This window comes from Ruditapes philippinarum, unplaced genomic scaffold (assembly GCF_026571515.1).
Source record: "Ruditapes philippinarum isolate M1 unplaced genomic scaffold, ASM2657151v2 ctg2825_1_1_1_1, whole genome shotgun sequence".
Lineage (NCBI taxonomy): Eukaryota > Metazoa > Mollusca > Bivalvia > Venerida > Veneridae > Ruditapes > Ruditapes philippinarum.
Genome location: NW_026858547.1, coordinates 52,778 through 79,413, shown reverse-complemented (window position 1 = coordinate 79,413; position 26,636 = coordinate 52,778). Strand labels below are relative to the sequence as shown.

General features: G+C 33.3%; 2 protein-coding genes across 2 annotated transcripts; both read left to right on the top strand.

The window, feature by feature from the left end:
- LOC132753556 (uncharacterized) lies at positions 1-26,636 on the top strand. Its single transcript, XM_060744036.1, has 2 exons — positions 1-98; positions 23,638-26,636. The coding sequence occupies exon 2, from the start codon at positions 23,639-23,641 to the stop codon at positions 25,745-25,747; it is 2,109 nt and encodes a 702-aa protein (XP_060600019.1). The 5' UTR covers positions 1-98; position 23,638; the 3' UTR covers positions 25,748-26,636.
- LOC132753555 (uncharacterized) lies at positions 1,284-3,823 on the top strand. The gene has a single exon (XM_060744035.1). It carries the CDS (start codon positions 1,284-1,286, stop codon positions 3,378-3,380), a length of 2,097 nt encoding a protein of 698 aa, XP_060600018.1. The 3' UTR covers positions 3,381-3,823.

The window sequence follows — 26,636 nt, the reverse complement described above, 5'->3', positions numbered from 1 at the left end:
CAAAACCAAAAGAGGAAGTAAAAATAGCAAAATTCCACTTACCTGGTCAAAAGGAAAGTAACCGTTTTTTCCTAATACTATTAAATACAGCATTCAAAGTAAGTTTAAAACTTTAATTTTATCCATACAGCTTCACATTTATATAGAATAAATTATGTAAGAAAGTAGTTCTGGCAATATTCAGACATTGTCTTTAATTTTAGTGTCTCCCTTTACCAATTGAAAAAAAACACATATTTGTTTAAAAGAATTCTCTATTTAATTAAATAGAAATATACATAATATACATAATAAATTTTATCCTATCATGTATTTTTATACCCCCACAAAGGGGGGCATATAGCGTTGTACTTGTCCGTCCGTCCGTCCGTACGTCTGTCCGTCCGTACGTCCCGAAATCTTGTGAACGCAACTCCTCTTAAACCGGACGGCAGATTTTGCTTAAACTTAAGGGATGAACAACCTTAATGTGTAGATGGTAGTATTGGAAGGAATTTTCGCTGCGACTTAATTTAACAGAATTATGGCCCTTTGTTGATTTTTTAACTATATACTATGTAGAAATTTTGTGAACGCAACTTCTCTTAAGCCGGATGGCAGATTTTGCTTAAACTTCCAGGGATGAACAACCTTAATGTGTAAATGGCAGTAAAGGAAGGAATTTTCACTGCGACCAAATTTAACAGAATTATGGCCCTTTGTTGATTTTTTCACTATATACCATATATAAGTTGTCAGTGGGGGCATCAGTGTCCTTTGGACACAGTTCTAGTTTAAAATATATGGTGATGTTATATATATCTTAATTTCCACATAACTAGATCTAGTCAAAATGAAAAGAGATATTTTCTCTTGATTATTTCTATGAAATACTATGAAATTCAACATTCAAAGTAAGGTTAAAACTTCATTTTATATACACAATTTCACATTCATATTGGATGAATTAATTATGTAAGAAATTGTAACATGAATGTTTGAAGAGTGTTTAATTTTAGTGTCTCTCTTTTATCAAAATTCTGAAATCAAATATTTGAATTTTAATGATAGAAGAAAAATACCACAAAAAAATAGAAAAAAAAAATGCAATATTTTTTTATCAATTGATATCTACCTGGGCAACTTATTAATCATATGTTTCATAACGTCTGGGTTTGCTTTTCTGTTCTGTTCTTTTCTATAATATAGGACAAATAAGTAACAAGCAAAAACATTGATTTGGTAGCTGACTGAAACAATTTTCTCTTTTACTACATAAATGTATTACAGAATGTTTCAAGAAAATGCCTACAGGGAACACCTATCACTCACTGATGTTATCAGAGGTATTAAATGACATTGGTGTCAATGAAGGACTGGTGGTGAAAAGGAGAAGAGTGGACATACAGAGAGAGACTTTAGCTAATATCAGGTTCAAGTTAACTGATAAAAATATTATTGAATATAACCTAGGGAGTCAGAGTGAAGGTACCACTACTATTGGTCTTTATTCAGACACTGATGTAGTAATCTCTGAGTGTGATTACAATATAATACAATGCTGGTCAGAGTGGGAACGTGGCAAGATGAACTTCTTCATGATACAGGATGAAAACACTACCCCCGGGTATTGTTTCCTACAACTGCTCGATCCTTATGTACCTCTTTGTTTTACCGGCACTCCTAATGAACACTATATTTCTGATGCAAGAGGAAGAATATTGTTAAAAAGTACATTTATCAATGTTTTCGTTAAGGGTGCTCATCAGCAGCATGGACCATCTCTTAACCAACGGCAACCTGGATTTTTAGATACTGACAATGTATTTGCTTATCCATGTAAATCAAGGCCTCAATCAGCATTAGGTTGGTTAGACCGACAGGGTATTGGCGGATGGCCAACACAAGAGATGAGAAAATATGCAGCCAGTACTGGGTGTTTTGTTGTTGCAACTGGTAGTAAGGTTAGTGAATATCCTGAATTGGAATGGAGAATATCTACATCATTGACAGAAAGATGTCTGATGTTTAGTCTAAATATAACGCAAATAAGGTGCTATGTGCTATTGAAAATGATTCTTAAATCCTTCCTTAATCCTCAAGATGAAATCAATATATCAAGTTTCATGTGTAAAACAGTTCTATTCCATTGTATAGAAAAGACAGAACCAAGTATATGGAAAGATCACAATTTATTGACATGTTTAACATACTGCTTATTAGAATTACACAGTTGTGTACAGAATGACCGTTGTTCACATTTCATCATACCGGAAAATAATTTGATGGCAGGGCAATTTACAGCTGAGACAAAACATGAACTTTCAAAACATATTTGTGAACTTATACAGAATGATAGGCAACATTTACTTAGAATTGATATTGATGATCTTGGCCATAGACTTCAAGTTAAACTGAACATGGTACAACACAGAGTTTACTATTTTATGTCTTCTCTTGAAATACATGAACATGTTTTGGCTTGGAAATATCTAAACTTTGCAAGGGCCATAAGTGCACATTATAATTATATTTTAAATCATTTACACAATGAAAACATTAGAACAATTAAGCAACATATAGTAAAATTGTTGAACTTCAGTGATAATGGTAATAGATTAGAACATGCTGCATTCAAGTTCCTTGCACCATTTATTTTTACCACATATGGATCTACCCTAGCATCATCAAGCATTGGTGAAAGTAATCAAGTGTCACCTAAAGCATTGATCTGGCTATCAGCTGGTGTAAACTCAGATATCTCATCTAGCAGGCTTAAATTGGCATCAGTGTTCTACAGTTCAGGATATATGGAGAAAGCTGAATTCATTTTGAGACACACTGAACAACAATATTACTGTTATCCTGTCATACCTATCTGTGGCTGTTGGGAAACCCCTCCACCAGCAGTTACAGCAGAATTAATGAGGTTATGTAGTGAACAAAGTGAGAACTATATCGAAAAGACAGCTATTTGTGTCAGATTCATACAGACAGAAATCAACTGTGTTCCTCATGAACTACAATATGAAATGTTCAGATCTACACGAGATGACATAATACACAGAGATGAAAGGAAAGACTGTTGGATGGACTGTGCTGTAGTTGATTCTCTACCTTTCCTTTACTTCCTACAATACAAGATCTACAGTCATCTACAAATGTATCAAGAGCAACAACAAGCACTTAGTAAACTTATAACAACCATAGTAACTGATGTTAACCTCAGGCATAGAGAAACAGCTCTCAACATTTTAGGACAATGCATGGAGCAAGAAAACAGACCTCAACAAGCATTAAAATGCTACTTGCTTTCTCTTCAACAAAGGTCAAGAAACAATGCAGCACATTTCCATCTGTGTAAGCTCCTTTCTGGCTTAATTGTCAGACTTCAGGCATAATTGTCAGCCAATAAAATGAAGTCAAAAACATAAAGGCATTATAAATATTTTAGTTTAATGATCATATACTGTTTGTGTGTTATGACTTTATGACATATGTCCACCAGGCTGCAGTACAGCCCATACTCTTAATCAAACAGAAATATGCGCGGCCATCTATATCATAGTTAAATGAGACTGATTTGTATGTATACTAATAAAACTGTTGTTACTGTTATGAATCAGATATAGTTTTTATGATACAAGTTCATGTCTGTATATATTCAATTATAGTAAATAGAATTGTTGTTATTGTTTATATCAAGTAGTTCAATGTGAAATGGGTGATTGGTACAATAAAAAATCCATAGAAATTTACCGCTCTGTACTTATAGCACATAAAATAATAAAAAACTTCAAATAAAGAACAATAATTAGTAATGCGAACAATATTTCAATAAACACATGTAGTACATTATTTATATACAATTATGAAAAATTATTTCTTAAAAATATTTCGCTTCCGGCATACTAAGAACTAGTTTAAAAGATTGGCTTAATACAATATATATTGTTTACAATTTGTTACATTTATAACATCAAATATATACTTTTTCATCAGGTGATGTGCACGTTATGTGATCTGAAGCCAATTTTGAAATGTTATAAAGCTCATTACTTAGGCGTTTTTATGTTTAATATCATCTTTCATTTTCTTATAAATATTTTTAGGTTTTTTCTTCTTTTTTTTTTTTAATATAATCTTGCATGCTTTGGAGACTGTTGCATAATATTTGATCAGTAAGTAGCTCAAAAACATATTCAAATTACTTAGAAATATTTAAAGTGAAACAGTGCAACAGGACGGCTAACAGGCAGGGATAATAGTCATTTTGGTGTAAAAGCTGGATCATGAGTTTTGTACATATTCATTCAGTAGCTTGTTGTTTTTCCTATGTTATAGCATGATGCTTTGTCAGTCTAGTTTATCACTTGAAATAAGTACATGTAATTTACTCTTTAGATGAAAACGTTTACAACCCAAAATAACATTTTGTAATTTAAAGTTTTCATTTAATTTTGTAAGAAGAAGCTAGCGGATAATATGAGGTTGGACACTTTAAGGCTCTTAAGTATGCATACAGACCAATTAATATCAAGCCCTACAGATCCCAAATGAGCCAACTTAACAAAACGTTGGACATGCCAAGGTCATTAAAACAAACAAATACACTTCTTTCACGTCGCAACCCCATATGAGAAATATCCCTAAGAATATGAACGATACCTAGCCATTAACTCTACAAATTAATATAGTCATATGAGCCAACCTCATATTATCTGCGAAGAATGATATAGAATGGAGTCAAGATTCCCTTTTGCTAAAGCTACCCTCAATAACTAGAACTATCACTAAATGTGATTAATACCCCCACAAGACTGCTTCAGAAAGGGAGGAGTTACTAGTAAAAAATCCCTTGTAAAAAAATTAAAAATATAGATTTTTAGGGGTTGGGGGCCAATTAAAGTTTATTTTGGGGTTTTCCTTGTATGTTGCACCTTTTCAAGGGGTTTTGGGCCCCATTGATGAAGTTTTATTGAATTACTCTGTAATAAGTCCAGAAAGACAAGGAAAAGGAACAAAGGGCAATAGCTCTATAAATACTGAAGATGGAGTTATAGTCCTTGTGCACTGCACTTCCTGTTATTGTGTTTGACCATTGTATGAAGTTGTTTTGAATTCCAACCAGTACTTTTTAAGTTATGCTCCGGACAAGGAAAAGTATCAAAGGGCAGTAACTCTGTATTTTGTCAAAATGGAGCTATGACTCTTGTGCACTGCACTTCCTTTTAATGTCCTTGACAACTGTATGAAGTTGTATTGAATTTCATAAAGTAGTTTTCAAATTATGCTCTGGACAAGGAAAAGTAACAAAGGGCAATAACTCTGTAATTAGTCAAGAAGGAGTTATGGTTCTTATGCACTGCACTTCCTCTCAATGTGCTTGACCATTGTATGAAGTTATATTGAATTCCAACTATTAGTCTTCAAGTTATGCTCCGGACAAAAAAAGCAATGGACAAGTAACAAAGGGCAATAACTCTGTAATTAGTCAAGATTGAGTTATAGTTCTTGTGCACTGCACTTCCCCTTATTATGCTTGACCATCGTATGAAGTTGTTTTGAATTCCAACCAGTAGTTTTCAAGTCATGTTCTGGACAAGGAAAAGTATCAAAGGGCAGTAACTCTGTAATAAGTCAAGATGGAGTTATGGTTCTTGTGCACTGCACTTCCTCTCAATGTGCTTGACCATTGTATTAAGTTATAATGAATTCCAACAATAAGTCTTCAAGTTATGGTCCGGACAAAAGAAAGGAATGGAAAAGTAACAAAGGGCAATAACTCTGTAATTACTTTAGATAATGTTATGGTTCTTGTGCACTGCACTTCCCCTTATTGTGTTTGACAATTGTATGAAGTTGTTTTGAATTCCAACCAGTAGTTTTCAAGTAATGCCCCGGACAAGAAAAAGTAAAAAAGGGCAATAACTCTGTAATTAGTCAAGATAGAGTTATGGTTCTTGTGCACTGCACTTCCTCTCAATGTGCTTGACCATTGTGTGTAGTTATATTGAATTCCAATCATTAGTCTTCAAGTTATGCTCCGGACAAGGAAAATGCAACGGACGTCTGGATCGACCGACCAACCGACCGACCACCGGGTGACTCCTTTATACCCCCCCCCCCCCAAACTTCGTTTTTGGGGGTATAAAAAGGAAAAAAATGATATGTTCTATATCATTTGCTGAAACTAACTATGTACTTTAATATTTCACCAGTTTTGGATATTCTCATTAGTATCATACAAAATTGAAAAAGAAACCGATGTTTGGCTGAAATTTTATTCTAAATTCGCCTGGAAAAAAACCTGGAAAGAATGTTCGAGCTATGGACGAAGCCATCCGATTATATGTTGTTTCTTAAACTTAAAAGCGGGGCATATTTGTACACGGCAAAGCTGGACCACGTTTGAATTTATCGAAAGATTTTGTAAATGCAGTAAAACGGCGATAATCTTGACGTTTATTTGAATGTCGGCTGTTGCTTTGTTTATATTACCGTTGAAGTTTAAAAATGACCACATCGTGAAGAATTATATCTTCTGTGTCGATGGACCAAGGGATTATGTGAAAATATTGGAAATGGAATAAAATACATGGTGATATTGACGGTAGGTGTGCGATTTTTTTGCGGCGAACATTTCTATCTTGTGTATTATTATAGACGTTGAAATATGATTTTTTTTCAAAACGGCTTATATTAAGTTTTTTTATATATATGATCAGTACATGTGCTGGAATTGACAAATATATATTTTATTCGGATTTTAAAGACGTTTTAAGCTCCAAACGCCAAGTGTCTGTGGTACCAGCTAAGAATGAATGTAAAAATGATGGTCCATCCGTCATTCAGGCACAAACAGTAGTGCGGACCTGAAACATGCCACCGTCAATCCCTTAAAGAGGTAATTTCGGAAAACGAAGTGGTCATGATTTACGTCCTACAATGAGAGTATTAGAGCTAGCTGTGACAATAATAGAAATATATAGGTGTGTACCAGGGACTCATGTGCCCAGTCCTCGTTGTCTCCACAATTAATGTGTAGTGCCACTCACCGCCTCATCAATTGTAACACATTTAAAATTAAGGATGATGACAGGCATTGGTGAGTAACTGCATGTAAGCTTTCACGATAATAAAGCAGACTTATAAATATATTTTTCGTCACACTTTTGGTTATCACTCAAGTGGCAATGAATAAGCCAGAATTTAGGTAACAACATTTATTGGGCATTCTTATTTACTAAACTATAAAGAACGAAGGAATAATAAATTCTGTCATATGTTGCGGTTCGGATCGGAATATCCGTCCCAAGGGGATCCCGCCTATTTGACAGTAACGAGGCTTGCCGAGTTACCGCCCATGTGCGCGTTCCCGAGGGACGGATATTCCGATCCGAACCGCAAACATATGTCAGATATTTATTCCTTCATATTTAAAATTGTTAACCTCAATAAGATATTTGTTTATGGAAAATAAAGTCATATCATCCATTACTATTTTCTTACAAAAGCGTATGAATTTACAACTTTAATAACAACGACGAAATGAAGCACATAGTTCCCTTCTAAAATGACGTCATTTTAACGAGGTTCATTCATAAAATGCGCTAAATTGACGTTGTTGTATGGCACGCGACTTATCTCGCACCCCCATGCCAGATGAAATTTCCGGCATGGGTAAACCTTACGGAAACGCCAGTCTGCTATGCAAGAAAAATGAATAAATGAAGTCAGTGCTGTCAGCGCTTTGATTACAGATGTTCTGTGGCGTTGCACCGCTTTTGGGTTTGTCCCCTTTTGATTCTAGTTGAATTTTGTACTAATTAATTTATATATGATTGCAACTGTACATTGCACTGGGAGGTACATAAATGAACCAATAATTAAATGATAGATAATGCACACAGTCTAATAGTAATGAAATTGAAAATGAAACACATTTTTACTCCATTGTACATTATAAAGCAAACTACGCAGTGAAATATTTGGCAATTTATTTTCAGACAGTTGCTTTTCCAACAAAACAAGTGAAGAAAAATTACGTATATTACTGAATGACAATATTCGTAAAAAGTAAGGCATTCCAGACCTTTCATTTTATTACATGCAAAGAAAAGTTTTAAAAAGACTTTAAACCTAATACTGAATGAAAAGCGCGCCAAATTATAATTCAACGTGACGTCATTTACGACGTCACGTCATTAAGTTGGTACCCAGTACTGTGCACGCTGTTTATGGAAAATAAAGTCATATCATCCATTGGGACGGATATTCCGATCCGAACCGCAACATATGACAGAAAATCAGTTATATTAATACATTTCAGACTTTTCCTTTTAATTATTAACATACATATATAGGTTATATATATAATTATTTATGTTTGTCATCATATACTTAACTGACATTTAAATTTATATGCCGTTAAACTTGATCACATGTGCTTAATTTAGTTTATCACATAAACCGCGGCGCAGGAGTGTAATAAAGCCATTTATTACATGCTTTTCGATGGTTCATAGAAATATATCAGTGATATAAAACTGGTATTTTCACCGTTTGAAACAGTGAAATTACCACTTTGATAATTTCACTGTTTTGAATTTAAGCCCCTAACGTTGTTTCAGTGAAATACCAGCGTGCACAGTACTGGGTACCAACTTAATGACGTGACGTCGTAAATGACGTCACGTTGTATTATAATTTGGCGCGCTTTTCATTCAGTATTAGGTTTAAAGTCTTTTTAAAACTTTTCTTTGCATGTAATAAAATGAAAATGTGTTTAGTTTAGTGTAAGATCGAAATATATTTCACCTTGTGAACACCCAAAGTTCATATTTCACTCGTGGCTGCGCCACTCGTGAAATATACCTTTTGGTGCTCACTCGTTGAAATATATTCCGATCTTACACTGAACTAAATAAATATCCTCTATTTAATGAAAACGATATTACACTAGTGTAATAACACTTTGAAATGACGTTATAATTTGCGCTATATGGAAACATAGCGTTAAAGCGTTAATGTTAGCGTTACACTATGGGCGCGTCATTGAAAAATTACTCATTTTAACAGTTTACTGTTCTTATTTTACATATGTGATAAATAAAATATTACTAGTATATTCGTGTAGATTCAATACTAAATTTATTGAACTCGTTGAATGAAACAATATTATGCTCGCCAGAGGCTCGCATAATATGATTTTATTCAACTCGTTCAATAAATTTAGTATCAAACTACACTCATTCAATATCCTCTATTTATCACATAAACCACGGCGTAGGAGTGTAATTAAGTCATTTAATAAAAACGATATTACACTAGTGTAATAACACTTTGACGTGACGTCATTTGCGCTATATATCAACATAGTGTTAAAGCGTGCTAATGTTAGCGTTACTCTATAGGCGCGTCATTGAAAAATTACTCATTTTTACATTTATATTTTCTTATTTTATATACATGTATGTGATAAATAGAATATTATATTCGTGTAAATTCAATACTAAATTTATTGAACTCGTTGAATAAAACAATAATATGCTCGCCAGAGGCTCGCATAATATGATTTTATTCAACTCGTTCAATAAATTTAGTATTAAACTACACTCATTCAATATCCTCTATATTAAGCTCGCTAGAAGCTCGCATTATACAGTTGTATTCAAGTTGTTCAATAAATTCAGTATTGATCTTAAACTCATTTAATATCCTCTATCTATATTTAAGGTGCCTTATGGGCCCATGGGGCCGGATGTTGATTTATTTTAAATTGAAATTATATTATTTTTGTATGTATAACACATGTCACTATAATAAACAATTTATGTAGATATATCTATAGGACTTACCGACTATAAATTAATATTGACTCAAATAGGTCTATACTTTTGTGATTCGCGTGGTACTTAGTATTGTTTAATACTTTCGATCCAAACATACATACTGAAAAAGATCACTAAAAAGTCACTAGTTGATAACATACAAATAGACAAGTACACATTCGTAAGAAGTATCAACTAATGCCTAGGTCACAAATAAAACGGCCACGATTTTTACAACATCAGCGGCATTGACGATTCCGCGAACGCCGGGCGATTATAAATCCGATACCTTGCATGGTCATGAATGAAACTGTCACCGGACGATTTTTGCCGAATTGATGTTACAAACAGCATTCAAAATCGGGGAAGTCGCTGCTCGATGTCAAGCTACAGTCTCACTTACATCCCGGCAGAGCCCCGGTAGACGTCCGGGGTGATCCGGGAACGATCGGGGTACGACCGGGAACAACCGGGGTACATCCGTAACAATCGTAACAACTCGGCAATCTCCGTCAAGTTCGGAGATGAAGTCGCCCGAGGTGTTCCGATTGCATCCGTAACTCTGCCGGCAACGTCCTGGATGATCCGGGATGATCCGGGAACATCCGGCATTCGACCCCGGATGGAATATCACCGGGGTGGTCCGTGATGATCCGGAAAGGTATAGCATTGCCGGCTTCATCCTTAGATCTGCCGGGAACGACCGGGGTTATACCGGGAAAGCACCGTAGCTCTGCCGGCACAAACCGGGGATGACCCGGAGTATGATATAGCCGTAGAGCTACGGTAGAGCCCCGGTATATGCCGTCGGAGCCCCGGTAACTACAGGAAGAGCCCAGGAGGATAAAGGTAGAGCTACGGTTGATCCCGGTAGAGCCCCGGCAAAGCCCGGATCATTTCAAAAGAAAAACGAGAATTTGCGAGAAACGAGAAAGCCTTCCCACTTCCCTTCTATCCAGTATGGCATAAGGATTTTTCGGAAAATCATCATGAATTATTATTCTGGAACAATAGATATTATATTAAATAAAAAATATGTATCAATGTTATCATTTTCGGGCGTTTTCAATCCACCGGGGTTCTACCGGGGCTCTGCCTGGATCGTCCTGGGCTCTGCCGGGGCTCTGCCTGGATCGACCGGGGCTCTGCCTGGGTCAACCGGGGCTCTTCCGGCGTCATCCGGGAACGTCCGGGGAAGCACCGGCATGATCCGTAGCTTCACCTGGGCTCTGCCTGGATGATCCGGAGCGCATCCTGGGTGGTTAGTAGGGAATTACCGTAGTGCTGCCGGGGTAAGTGTGACCGCAACAATAATTTCATCCCGGATCGTCCCGGATCATCCCGGTAAGTTACCGGGATGGTCCTGGGCTCTGCCGGGAGTAAGCGAGACCGAGGCTTAAGGATGACTTCTGCGCGATTTATAAATGGATTGGAGGTCGCCGTGTGGGCGCCGGGCGGTAAAGGCTTGGCATTTTATGATATTCTTTTAAAAATCAGTCAGTGTCCAATATGCCAGCAAAGAAGGCAGTTGATAGAGACAAGATGAAGACCAAGAAAAAAATGCAACATTTGTAGTTTGCTTTTACCTAAATACTTATATGCGCGACCATTAAGTTCATGTTTAATCCAAAAGAAGTTACAATGAATTTATATATTATATTAATGCAAGTTAAATTGTTGTTAAATGCCCAGAGGTCAATTTTAATTCATATTGGTTACTTGCAAAATGCCTTGTGAGTTCGGATTCGTTAAAGTCTTTCATACTCAATTGAAAACATGTGACCAACATGAATTATGTAAATTTTTACCATATGAAATACCTTGGTAGCGGTCCAAAGGTTTAATGTCCATGCCAAGTATTGTAGTGTAGGCCTTCCCGTTCCGGAGGAGAGAATTTCAAACTCTTTCTGTTACCATGGCAACAGATGCTCTACATTTGCATGGCAACCAATTTTATACAATTTGAAGGGTTTGAACAATAAATTTTAGGATATATTTTACCAATGTGGATCATTTCTGTTGTCATGTTCTATAACTGGAATAGTTTGAAAAACTACATTGTATCATAGGACTTAGTGATATGAACATCCATGTCAAAACTTTTCATCAACATTTGACTAGTGTTACGAGGGATGGAGTTAAATTGGTTTATGACAGATATCCAACAATCAAGGATCCTTATGGCTGATTCACTGTATGGTGTCATTTTTGCCATGAAGAAAACAGAGCCAAAGAACAAACACTAGATATGATTGAATCTTTATTCAGCAAGTGTCCTGCAAAATAAATTACTAGCAAATACTATCATAAAATAATTCACAGTTCAATTTACAGCAATAAAATGTGGTTCAACAAAAATGAGAAATTGGTGAAAACATCTACCTTCCATCAAAAATAATAATTGTATATATAAACTACTAACAACAATGTAATATTCTTAACCATGGCAAAATAGGTATTGTTAGAACTAATGGATATTTATAGCCAGTTTTATTTTAATTTATATATACATGTATATATCGAAACTGCCTGGTAACAGCTACACTTCTAACACCTCATGAAGTTTTCAAATCATTTAACTGAGATCACCAAAATAAAGATAACCCCCCAAAAAACTGGTGAAATATTTGTGCAAATATATTCTTTGAAATTTCTGTACAGTTTCTTAAACAGTGAAATAAAACAACTTTAAGAACAGTTTAAAGAGCTGCATTTAATATTGTTATTAGAAATTAAATTTTAAATTTCAACATTTGCAATTTATCAAACAAACAATTCCTGGTGTGCTTTGCTTTTTGTATAAAATCTAAAAGTAAATGACTAAATATGATATAGTCACTATAACTTATGCACCAATCAGTTGTAATCTTGGTCCCCTATATCTTAGAATAGTCCAGATTTTGACCTTTGCATAATCAAACATGCATTAAAGACGCTCCTTTATATGGGCAGTAAGATGGTAAAAATCCCAACTAAACACCCTCTCCCCAATGCAGACCATCCTTGGCAATACACAACCACCCCTTTGACTCGGCAAAATGAAAGCTCATTTACACCCAAACTCTCCCGGAGGAAAGGGGCTGGGGTTATAAATGGCTGATGCATTTGTGAGTGTTCAATTTCAGGCACATTATTATTATGTTATAATACATATACAAGACACCATGCATGCACTGTTTCATAATCCTTGAAGAGTAGTGATGTGATATGTATACATTAAAAGTGTTGATATTAAAATGTAAACAAGTATATGATAATGAACACATAATGGTAGCACTAAAACAGACAGAAAGAGAAAATCACAATGAAGTTTACCACTATTAATTGCACTTATTTGTGGGAAAAAATCTGAACAAGGCAGTATTATTCTCTGTTATCAAAAAATAGACTTATTATTGTCAATGAATCAACATAATGAATTGTGACACAATTATTAATTTCTATTAAGACTTTGGAATTTTTTACACATTTTTATTGAATATTTAAACAAAACCCACTGTGTAATTTGGTAAATGTCCTACTTAAAATGTTGGGGTGGATACTGTCCTTATATTGTTGAAGGAAGACCACATCATTTGAGCATTACTTCAAGAATACTAATAAGTGGGCACCAGAATAGAAATACAAATGAACTTCCATTAACTTCACAGATAAGAATTCATTGTAACAGGTTACTAGTAAGATTGGATCCCAGAACATTGATATTTCAGCAACTGGAAATCAGTGGCCTTTACCATTAAATCCTGAGGCCCCTATACCCCCTTAATTCTGCAAGATTACCATATAAATCTATAACAGAAATTACACAATAACATTTCTTTAACAAATTCGAATAATCCTAACAAGCTCAAAATCATTTTAGTTTGATTTTCTTTTGCAAAAAAATGGCAAAGATCCATACATTTCTAAAACAAATCTTAGAAAATCTTTAAAAAAAAACAAATTCTGTTTATAAATGAAGTTGTGGGTCCTGTTTGAATACAAATGTACATATAAGAATTACAGGTCGACGTTACTTCAGAAAATATCTATATTCTTAACAAATAGCATAGGGCAAACAGCAATTGCTTTTGCAAATATCTAGATATAGCATAGTCAACAAGCAATACCTTAAACCTAACCCTTAACCTACTGAATCTGTAAAATGGACTTGTCCAGCTTCCATTTTTGGAACAATCTATCATCAATATCGGGAATATCAGGATGAAATTTTGAAGTTTGCCAGCCAACAGTATGGAGCCTGGTCAGACCTAATGGAAGTGCATACTGGCCTGGTTGTATATTCAGGTGGCAAAGGTTGATCACTTTTGGCTCCAGCAGGTTTTGAACACATCTGCGGATGTTTCTAAATTCGAAATTTTACTATTTCATGTTTAAATGTTGAATTCTGCTTAAGCCGGTGCTAGGGGGCGTGGACGGTAACTTGCACTTTCCAGTACCGTCCATGAACAGGCTCAATCAAACCGAGCCTGCAACATTTTCAATTTTGCCGTGTTGTGCTTTCTTTAGGGATTTTGTATTTATCTATTTTTTGGGTTAAAACATGATTATCAATAAAGACCATATGGTAATGTAAAACCATTATGTACATCAAGCTAATGTATTCATGACACACATTACATACATTTCTTATAACATCGTCAATACATTCAAACATGACTATTATTCCATAAAATATACACTGAATATACATTTTTCTGACATGCATATATATATATTTACCGTAAACTCAAAATGAGAAATAAATTAAGATACAAATATCACAGTAAGACGGGACGGTTTTAAAAATGGATGGTTTTTGAGATTCCTACACATTTTATGACAGTTATCGTTTGTTGTTTTCTTTTTTTTACCATGAAACCCTCTGTTACATGAACATTATCATCATAATTAAGGCTTGAATATGTACATCAAATAATATAACCTTTGTGATATATGTAACTGCGGAACGTTTAATTTTCGAGGCAGTGATAAAACACAAAAACACCTGGCTCAAATGTTTAATCTCAAAAATACAAGATAAAATTCATGTATTGTAATAGAACTGAATTTTTCTATGGCAGGGACTGGTAAATTGTAAAAGAGCATAAGTTGTTAAATGGACAACACACTTGCATATTCTCAATACTTGATAGTAAAACAACACCACTTACAGTTAATGAAAGGTAATTCAGTAAATGACACTGCTAATGCTTCTGGAAAAGTAACATGCATATTTAATCCCTAGGGCAAGTGTGAAGTTTTGAGCAAGTATGATCAATTGTAATTGAAATCTCCCATTTCGCCAAAGCCAATGAGACAATAATTAGGATAGCTCCCTTTATTCTTCTAAATAATTTATCTTTAACAAGAAAGTAAAACATAATGTAATATATGAAATAAAGACAAATACCAGAAAAATAAGAGATTGCTTATTTTGAAAAAAGAACGACAACAGATAACCTGCTGAAACTGACTAGCCTTTGCCACCAGTATAGAGCCAGGCCAGCCTGTTCTAGCATACAATCAGTCTTAGTTAGATCTTAGTCTATACTGTTGCTTGTTCATTTTTCTGTATTTTGATATTGAATATCTTTTAACTCATATTGAACATTTCCAAATTTAAAACATGGCTAGTCTATTATTCAGCAGGTTTACAGGTAAGCTAATACTCAACTGGAGTAAAAAATGAAATTCAGCTACAAGGAGATTCGTTTAACAGAAACTTTGACTTTCTTCAGGAAAAAAATTAATTCTTCCAAGATAAAATGTTTGAAAACAGTAAACAAAAAGAGATTACAATAGTTCAATGATATCAGTACAACAAAAGAATATTGATATGTATAACAAAGATCATTTTAACACAGACAAAACTAACACGATGGGACATCAGGCCCCTCATAGTTTTCAAGATCATGGCCATTTTGACATTTCAGCAGTAAAATAGGCTAAAGGAACTCCACTGAGGTCTAATAGCATAAAAGCGTAAAATTTGAATTTCATTTACTATTCAAATGGTACTCTTTAAATGGAAAAGTATGTAAAAGATAATTATATGTAAATGTACTTTGTACTAAATTGATTATCAATTTTTTATGCGGGCTTTGAGTCGATTTGAGTGAAAAGCGGTGCAACGCTTTTCATTTTGAGGTAAATTGCACAATAAAATTGATTATCTCTGGGAAGCAGAGGGAGGAATTGATATGAAATTTTGCACAAGATTTATAACTCCAGATTTACAAACAGTTATACAAAAATAAAATCTTGAACAAATATTTTTTGTCCCTTCATGTCAAAAAACCTCAGTGGAGTCCCTTTAAGGTTTATCATGTTACGAATGAGAAATTACATATGATATGGTAATGGGCATGATTTTTGCAGTAGGCTTTTTGTTTTTTTGGCAGTGAACACTATCTTCATAATTATATCTTTACTCTTGTAGGATAACATTCTTTATTACTGGCATATTTTTTTATTCGCTTCAGAAAATATCATTTATTTGATTTACCCTTCTAAAAAGGCTGCTTTATATATATGTATGGTGGTCAAGAGTTTTAAAGAGAAAAAAATCCAGGTTGTTTCATACATTTAAATGGTGGTCGAAGTTCTCACAAAAATTTTGTTTTACAAATCTCTTATCAAACATGGTAATGAATGGCACTTTCTCGAAACTTTAATTCCACCACATCTTCACTGCTGATCATACCAAACACATCTAATGGCGATACCTTTATCCCCTCCAACTACTGTCCACCACAACCATAGCCAGTGGTGTTATTGCACGTGACAACTCTATGTATATAATAAATATTACACCCTGATTAATCACTATGATACACAATACTGTATTCAGCCCCATGGGTTCTTCCCGCCAGGGTCTAAGAAATCTGTAAAATAAATACAATAACAGAAATATTAAAATGCTTGTAACTTTTTTTTTTATTATTAAAGATATAATAGGAGTATTTGTGGTCAAAATTTTTATATTTTCTGTCGTAAAAAGTCGAGTTTTACGGAGGAAACAGCGACATTTTCTGTCGACATAGTAGACATAATTATGCCTAATTTAGGTAGCCGATGTTTTGATACATACCTTGTAAAAAGTCGAGTTTGAGCATTAAGCCTCGACATTTTATGGCGGGAAAGGCCTCTTTACAAAATTATCTTATGCAGTTTGTCATTAACGAAATACTTAAGGGTAACGTACCACATTCTCCTAAAACCATAGCTGTAAATGTAGTTTTTTTTACAGATAAATGTTTTCGATAAAAATCGTTATGCACATATATTCAATATTTTGACTATATTCAAAACCCCATATTTGTGACCCATAAGCATAAACTTGGTTTAATCATATGATCAAAATATTTAAACCATTCATTTCTTGGAAAATGTCCGAAAGGCTTTTGATAATATTTTAACGATAATATTGTCTTTTGGCAAATTTGCGAACATCTTATTTTATACAGCAACACTTTTGATTTTTAATATGATGATGACACAAATTCATAAATAGGCGAATGAAGGAAAATGCATTTTTTTGACAAAATTGCAAAACTTGGACAACTTGAATTTAAAGCATTCTACTGTAAAGTTTAAAGAGTTACACAGTATAATTTATCTTCTCATTTCACTTTTGAAATACTATTTTTATCTGTATTTATATATGATCAGATGTTTTAAGCTCTGATAGTGTTGTAAGTCAAAGGCAAAAACTCTACAATAACTCTTCAAATAGTGAATAAATCCACACGCAAACACCAAGATGCACAACATGCTGACCAATATTCTTGTAAAGTTTCATGACTCTAAGTCAAATACTTTTTGAGCTACGTGCGACATAAAATGAGAACGGACGGATGAACGGACTGACGGACGGACAAGGGTAAATCTAAATCTCCACCCTATATTGGTAGTACAAAAACAGAGAACAGAAATGATAAAGGCAATTGAGTATGGTGCAACTGCATGGTAAAGGGTTCCATTGAAAGTATAGGCAATACAATATTGTAAAAATGAATGTATACAAACATGTTTAACATTTTTATACTGACATTTTACAAGACAACTTACATCCAGATTAAGTCCTCATACTAACACTGATCACCCGAAAATTAAAAAAAAATGGATTCGTCCAACTTTGAATTTGGAACAGTCTATGTAAAGCTTCAGGATTTCAAAATCAAAATACAAAATGTGAGCAAAAACAGTATACAGCCTGGTCAGACCATACAGTGGACCTGATTTGCAGGCTTGTCTGGCTCTAAACTGATGGCAAAGACTGAAAATTTCACTGCCAGTTCTGAATATATAAATTAAGAATTAAAATATTTCATCAACATTTCATCATACTGAACGCAGATTTTCACTTTACTTGGGAACACACTTCATAAAGCTTTATATGTATAAAATATAATCTTCAAACGTGATGTAAGTCCTTAAATTTTTGTTATTTATTTATTTTCTTTCTTTTATTTTTTTTTTTTTTTTTTTTTTTTTTTTAATTAAGTTCTTATTTCATAGTATTTGATTTTGAAGTCCTAATTTCACAGACTGAAGAGACACTTACATTACTTTCAATCTCCGTATATGCAGTTGCTCCATGGCTTGAAGGGCTCCCCAATCCTCATTCTTGATCAGCTTCATAACCTCATCATTAGGCAGGTCTATCCTATATCCTATAGTTGAAATATCCGCACCAAAACACATTGTCATGTGACTGAAAGACACACCCCTGTTATATTTCTATTCATGTTTTGAGTAATTAACAAATGATTTACTAGTTTTTTTCAACTTTACATTTCCTCATTCTATACAATGAATATGTAAATGGGTGAGCACATACTAAATCATCTTTTTATGCCTTTAATTACATAATTTTAAGAATATCTTAACAGATATTTTATCTGCATTATTGTCAGTTTTTTTACAGTGTAATAATATTTTACAATTAACTATATCATAATTATATTATTACATACATTTCTACTAGTTCATCTTATTAGTGTATTTTTTTGAAAATTTTATAAATATATTATTTATTCATTTTACACAATGTATTTATTTTTGGAATAGTGAACAATTCTGGTATACAACTGATCATGTTCAAATTGATATGGCACAGTAAAAAAAGTTCAATTGAATAGGATGGTGTTTAAAGTGATTCAATGACATGGAATGATAAAAAATTAAGGAATCTTATAAAGCTTTGCACAATGCTCGGTTTATGGGAAATGCTATTAAACAAGCATTTGGTGAACTTCATTACAATACAGAAACAAGTTGAATGTTACCTTTCTGAAATAACATAATTTTAAGACTTTTTTATCACAGCAAGAACAAACTCCTACAAAATTTATGGGTAATCTATATAAATATGACGTAAACGTAAGTACTGAATGACACTATCGTAACATTATTATGGACACAGCAAAAAGACAAAACTGCATAGATGGGAGAATACATCTATTAAAAACAGAGAGTATGCATATTTTTTAAGATTGGAGATGTTGCAGATAATGCATCTATTTATAGATGGGAGATTGTCAGGAAAATGCATCTATTTATAGACAGGAAAATGTTGGGACGATTCATCTTTTTATAAATGGAAAAAATTTGAGCGAGAATGCATCTTTTTATTGATGAGAGAACGTTGGGAAAGAATGCATCTTTTTATAGATTGGAGAATGTTTTGACAATGTATATTTTTATAAATGGGAGAATGTTAAGAAAATGCATCTATTTATAGATTTTATAGGTAGGAGAATGTTAAGAAAATGCATCTATTTATAGATGCGAGAATGTATACATTTCTAAGTGGGGGAATGATTGGGGTTATGCATCTTTTTATAGATGGGAGAATGTTGGGACAATGCATCTATAGATAGATGATGGAATGATGGGAGAATGAATCTATTTATAAGTGGGGAAATGATGGGGGAATGGATCTTTTTATAGGTGATAGAATGTTGGAAAAAATGCATCTATTTATAGATTAAATATATAGGAAAATGTTGGTAAAATGCATCTTTAAATAGATGGGGGAATATATACATTTCTAAGTGAGGGAAAATGGGGGTATGCATATTTTTATAGGAGGGAGTGTGTTGGGACAATGCATCTATAGATAGATAGGAAAATGATGGAAGAATGCGTCTATTTATAAGTGGGGAAATGATGGGGAATGCATCTTTTCATAGATGGGAAAATGTTGGGAGAATGGATCTATTAATAGATTTTATAAATAGGCGAAAATGTGAAAATGCATCTATAAATAGATGGGAGAATGTATATCTGAATATAAATAGGGGCAGCTGTACATATCCTTGCTATTTTGGCACCAAAACAAAACCATTGCTTTGTAAGCTCAGTAAGGGAACTAAGGAAATTTACCCTCCCCCTAACCCCCAACATTGTCCTTCTGGTAGATGGGCGTGTCTTGGTTACAACTGACTATTGCAATTTGATAACCTGAAACAATAACTGGTGCAAAAATTATACTCCTTTTGAAATACTTGAAAATACATTGCTTTTCCAACATCTATAATTTGTCATTTAAATGTGCAGATTTTTATTTTATGTACAGTCAATTGCCCTTAAAATCCCTGTTATGAATAGGTTGAGATATTAACAGCCCGTCGTTATATCCCTTAGATGTCCCAAACATTCCATTTACTATATTATTCTGATTACTTCACAATATATACATGCGTATCATGATGTTATTACTAAATAAATCAAATGCATTTTTAAGTATTTCATTGTACTTAACTAAAAACCAATAAACAATTTAACTACATTAAAGCATTATCATGATTTACAAATATATATTCTATATAACACTGAGGTTGTTTTTTAGAAGTATTTTAGGAGCAGCACAAAATCTGCATTTTCAATTAAATTGTGGGTGTATTTCTTTTTCATATTTTACACCTTTTTCTATTTTAAACACCACATTGATCAATTGTAGAAAAACCTAAGTGATGTTCTTTTAAACTTAAACTTATTAAAATAAAAACATCATCTTACTTAACCATGCAGAATAAGGTAAACAACTTCGAACAATTCTACAATTTAAGAGTAAAAATAAACCTTCCGAATACAAGACAGTCTAGCCTAAAAATGTCAACAAATTGTGATCTGATCTGATTTCAAGACGTTAATGAAATAATTAGCTTGATGCAATGGTACTGTACAAACATGTATTAGCTCATTCAAGAAATTCGATAATCATATCAGTCAAGCATCAATTAAGTTAAATGTTGATGCTGCACATCAAAGACGTTGCCAAATGATGTGAACAGTCACAGCTAATGTACAAAATCAGAATTGAAAATCGTTCTATATTACAGCTGAATATCCAAAGCACTAATTATTTGTTTCTCCGTGTTCTTGGTATGTGTCTGAAATTCTGAAATGTTTGTCTTTTGCAACAAAGATTGAAACGTCTGGTCGAAGCAAAATAAATTAGATAACAAGTGAAATTGAAATGATTGGTAAAATTTAAATAAATTCAAGACAATATGTGCCGAGAATATGGCCATTTAAATATTGGTTCGAATTGCATAATGTTCGAATGGTTTTGAGGACGAACTGTCTGTTATTTTACAAATAGCGAAAATATGTTTGTTATATCAAATAATAGTTATGAATAAATTGACATATATTATCAATTCTTTGTTACGTATTGTGTACTTGTTTATAACAAATTAAACTACTAGAATCTAGGTATGGTAAAGATAATCTCCGTTACGTATTTTAGTGATACCTCTTGTTCTCTGCCCGTCATTATAGACGGGTCTGTGTTGAACTAAGGGTTAAGGGAGAACCGCCTCTCTGATAGTAGGCGTGGTTCAGGCTTTGTAACTTGTAATTTAATAATTCGTCAAGTTATATTGATCATAATTGTCCTGGTTTACTATCCCCCCCACCCCCGTCAACGAAGACTTAATGCTAGCATATTGAATTTGGCGACACTTTCAGGCGGAGACGAACTTCAACAGAGGCGGAGCAAATGAAGTGAGTGACACTGCCTCAGTCGTTACCTCTCTCAACGGTTAAGCTTTAGAACGATCGACTAAAGACTGGCTCATTTGCACGTTATTTATTAGGTAGATAAAATTAAATAATAATAAAAGAATATGATATTCAATCATGACACTATGACTTCAGTTAAAAGTTTATTTTAATCCCTTAAAGCTCTGTGACATGTTGTACATCAGAAAAGCTATTTTTATTAGAAAATTTGAAAACAATGTGATTTTGATAAAACAAAAACAAAATGCACAAAATCAAGTCTAAAATTTTCCCCATTGCTATACGGACAAATGCATATCTACTAGACGGCGCGTGCAAACTGATTTATATACAGAGTGTAAAACTTTGTAAAACTGAGAAACAATCATGCACGTTAGCCTGAGCGGTGTACGCGAATCTATGATTTTCTACAGTCATCTCTGCGAATTCAAATTAGCGCGAATATTTATATTCACTACTAAAATGGATCTTTCCGAGAAAATTTGCTTCCGAGAATACAAATACAGGTACTGCAGCACAGTACTTTTGAGATATTATTTATTAATGGTGAGATTATAGAGATTATGGAATCAAAATAATTTAAACTGTCTCATGCATAAAGTTAATCAATCAGCAATGTTTCATTAGGTTAACCCCTCTTTATCAAGGAATTTAATGGCTTCATTTTCGTACATTAAGTTATTTACTTAACACACGGGAAAAGACATCATTGATATCAAATTATCAACCATACAAATTACACAAATAGTGATGATGGTTTTTGCCGTCAAAATTGTGAGTCTGCTAATCTTGGAATAGAGAGTGAGAGATATTTCATTCTTATATTTTTCTTTAAAAAATATATGTTTTAATACAATTAAATAATTTAAATAGAAAGAAATATATAGATAATTAAGCCATACATTTACCATGTATTTTTAGAATACATTGACAAAATTTTAAAAAAATCTAAGAGACATTATTCAATTAACTCTCATAACAACAAATAGGAAGAGGATGTGAGTTATTTCCCTTTCATTTCAAAGAGGAAGTAAAAGCAAAATTTCCACCTACCTGGTGAAAAGAAAAGTAACCGTTTTTCTAGATTATTTCTATGGAATACCATTAAATACAGTATTCAAAGAATGTTTATAACTTTTCTTTTATCCATACAGCTTCACATTTATATAAAATGAATTATTTAAGAAAGCAGTTCATGCAATATTTCAGACATTGTCTTTAATTTTAGTGTCTCCCTTTATCAATTAAAAAACAAATATTTGTTTAAAAGAATTCTCTATTTTAATTAAATAGAAATATACATAATAAATTTTATCCTATCATGTATTTAACAATATATTGTGGTTTTATATATATCTTTGGTAAAATGAAAAGAGATATTTTCTATTGATTATTTCTATGAAATACTATGAAATTCAACATTCAAAGTAAGGTTAAAACTTCATTTTATATACACAATTTCACATTCATATTGGATGAATTAATTATGTAAGAACTTCTAACATGGATGTGTGAAGAATGTTTAATATTAATGACTCTCTTTAAAACAAATATTCAATTTTTTTAGATCTAATAAAAGTAAAACACCACAATTAACAAAATAGAAAAAAAAATGCAATATTTTTTATCATCTGATATCTACCCAGGCAACTTATTTATCATATGTTTCATAATGTCTGGATTGGCTCTTTTGTTCTGTTCTTTTCTATAACATATAGGACAAATAAGTAACAAGCAAAAGTATGTTAAAAAAATTGATTTGGTAGCTGACTGAAACAATTTTCTCTTTAACTAAATAAATGTATTACAGAATGTTTCAAGAAAATGCCTACAGGGAACACCTATCACTGATGTTATCAGAGGTATTAAATGACATTGGTGTCAATGAAGGAATGGTGGTGAAAAGGAGAAGAGTGAACATGCATAAAGAGACTTTGACTAATATCAGGTACAAGTTAACTGATAAAAATATTACTGAATATAATCTAGGGAGTCAGAGTGAAGGTACAACTACTATAGGTCTTCATTCAGACATTGATGTAGTAGGCTGTATGCATAATTACAATATAATACAATACTGGTCAGAGTGGGAATATGGCAAGGAAAACTATCTCATGATACAGGATGAGAACACTACCCCCGGGTATTGTTTCTTACAACTGCTCCATCCTTATGTACCTCTTTGTTTAACCGGCACTCATGATGAACACCATATTACTGATAGAAGAGGAAGAATATTGTTAAAAAACACATTTATCAATGTTTTCCTTCAGGGTGCTTGTCAGCAGCATGGACCATCTATTGCTGACCAAGGGCAACCTGGATTCTGTGATATTGACAAAGTAATTGCTTATCCATGTAAATCAAGGCCTCAATCAGCATCAGGTTGGTTAGACAGACAGGGTATTGGCAGATGGCCAACACAAGAGATGAGAAGATATGCAGCCAGTACTGGGTGTTTTGTTGTTGCAACTGGAAGTAAGGTTAGTGAATATCCTGAATTGGAATGGAGAATATCTACATCATTGACAGAAAGATGCCTTATGTTTAGTCTAAATATAACGCAAATAAGGTGCTATGTGCTATTGAAAATGATTCTTAAATCCTTCCTTAATCCTCAAGATGAAATCAATATATCAAGTTTCATGTGTAAAACAGTTCTATTACATTGTATAGAAAAGACGGAACCAAGTATATGGAAAGATAACAATTTATTGACATGTTTAACATACTGCTTATTGGAATTACACAGTTGTGTACAGAATGACTGTTGTTCACATTTCATTATACCGGAAAATAATTTGATGGCAGGGCAATTTACAGCTGAGACAAAACATGAACTTTCAAAACGTATTTGTGAACTTATACAGAATGATAGGCAACAGTTACTTAGAATTGATATTGATGATCTTGGCCATAGACTTCAAGTTAAACTGAACATGGTACAACACAGAGTTTACTATTTTATGTCTTCTCTTGAAATACATGAACATGTTTTGGCCACGGAATATCTAAACTTTGCAAGGGCCATAAGTGTACATTATAATTATATTTTAAATCATTTACACAATGAAAACATTAGAACAATTAAGCAACATATAGTAAAATTGATGAACTTCAGTGATAATGGTAATAGATTAGAACATGTTGCATTCAAGTTCCTTGCACCATTTCTTTTTACCACATATGGATCTACCCTAGCATCATCAAGCATTGGTGAAAATAATCAAGTGTCACCTCAAGCATTGGTCTGGCTATCAGCTGGTGTAAACTCAGATATATCATCTAGCAGACTTAAACTGGCATCAGTGTTCTACAGTACAGGATATATGGAGAAAGCTGAATTCATTTTGAGACACACTGAACAACAATATTACTCTTATCCTGTCATACCTATCTGCGGCTGTTGGAAAACCCCTCCACCAGCAGTTACAGCAGAATTAATGAGGTTATGTAGTGAACAAAGTGAGAACTATATCAAAAAGACAGCTGTTTGTGTCAGATTCACACAGAAAGAAATCAACTGTGTTCCTCATGAACTACAATATGAAATGTTCAGGTCTACACAAGATGACATGATACACAGACATAAAGAATTAGATTGTTGGATGGACTCTGCTGTAGTTGATTCTCTACCTTTCCTGTACTTTCTACAATACAAGATCTACAGTCATCTACAAATGTATCAAGAGCAACAACAAGCAATTAGTAAACTTATAAGAACCATAGTAATTGATGTAAACCTCAGACATAGAGAAACAGCTCTCAACATTTTAGGACAATGTATGGAACAAGAAAACAGACCTCAACAAGCATTAAAATGCTACCTGCTTTCTCTTCAACAAAGGACAAGAAACAATGCAGCAAATTTCCATCTGTGTAAGCTCCTTTCTGGCTTAATTGTCAGACTTCAGGCATAATTGCAAGCCAATAAAATGAAGTCAAAAACATAAAGGCATTATAAAGATTTTAGTTTAATGATCATGCACTGCTTGTGTGTTATGACATATTATGTCCATCAGGCTGCAGTACAGCTTATACTCTTGATCAAACAGAAAACATGCACGGTCATCTATATCATAGTTAAATTAGACTGAAATGGAAGTTTATACAGGCTTCATACTTATAACACTGTTGTTACTGTTATGATATAGTTTTTATGATACAAGTACATGCCTGTATATATTCAGTTATAGTAGATAGAATTGTTGTTATTATTATCAAGTAGTTCATCCATAGAAATACCCCGCTGTGTGCTTATAGCACATAAAATAAAAAAAAAAATTTTTGTTTGTTTGTTTCATTTTACGCCTTTTCCCAACAGTATTTCAGTCATAAAGGCGGGTAGTTTCCTAACCATCGTTCCTGGAAAGTTACACCAGTACTAGATGACCTTCATCCGCGCTAAACTACCAAAGCATCTCCCGGGGATCGAACCCACGCCAGAGAGGTAATTGGATTAGAAGTCATCGACTCTAACCCCTCGACACCGGAGGCGGTATAAAAAAAGAACAACAATTAGTAATGCGAACTTTATTTTGATAAGCACATGTAGTGCATTATTTATACAATTATGAAAAATTATTTCTTAAAAGTTTCGCTTCCGGCATACTAAGAAATAGTTTAAAAGATTGGCTTAATACAATATATATTGTTTACAATTTGTTACTTTTATAACATCAAATATATATTTTTTCATCAGGTGATGTGCACGTTATGTGATCTGAAGCCAATGTTGAAATGTTATAAAGCTCACTATACTTATAAGGCGTTTTTATATTTAATGTCATCTTTCATTTTCTTATAAAT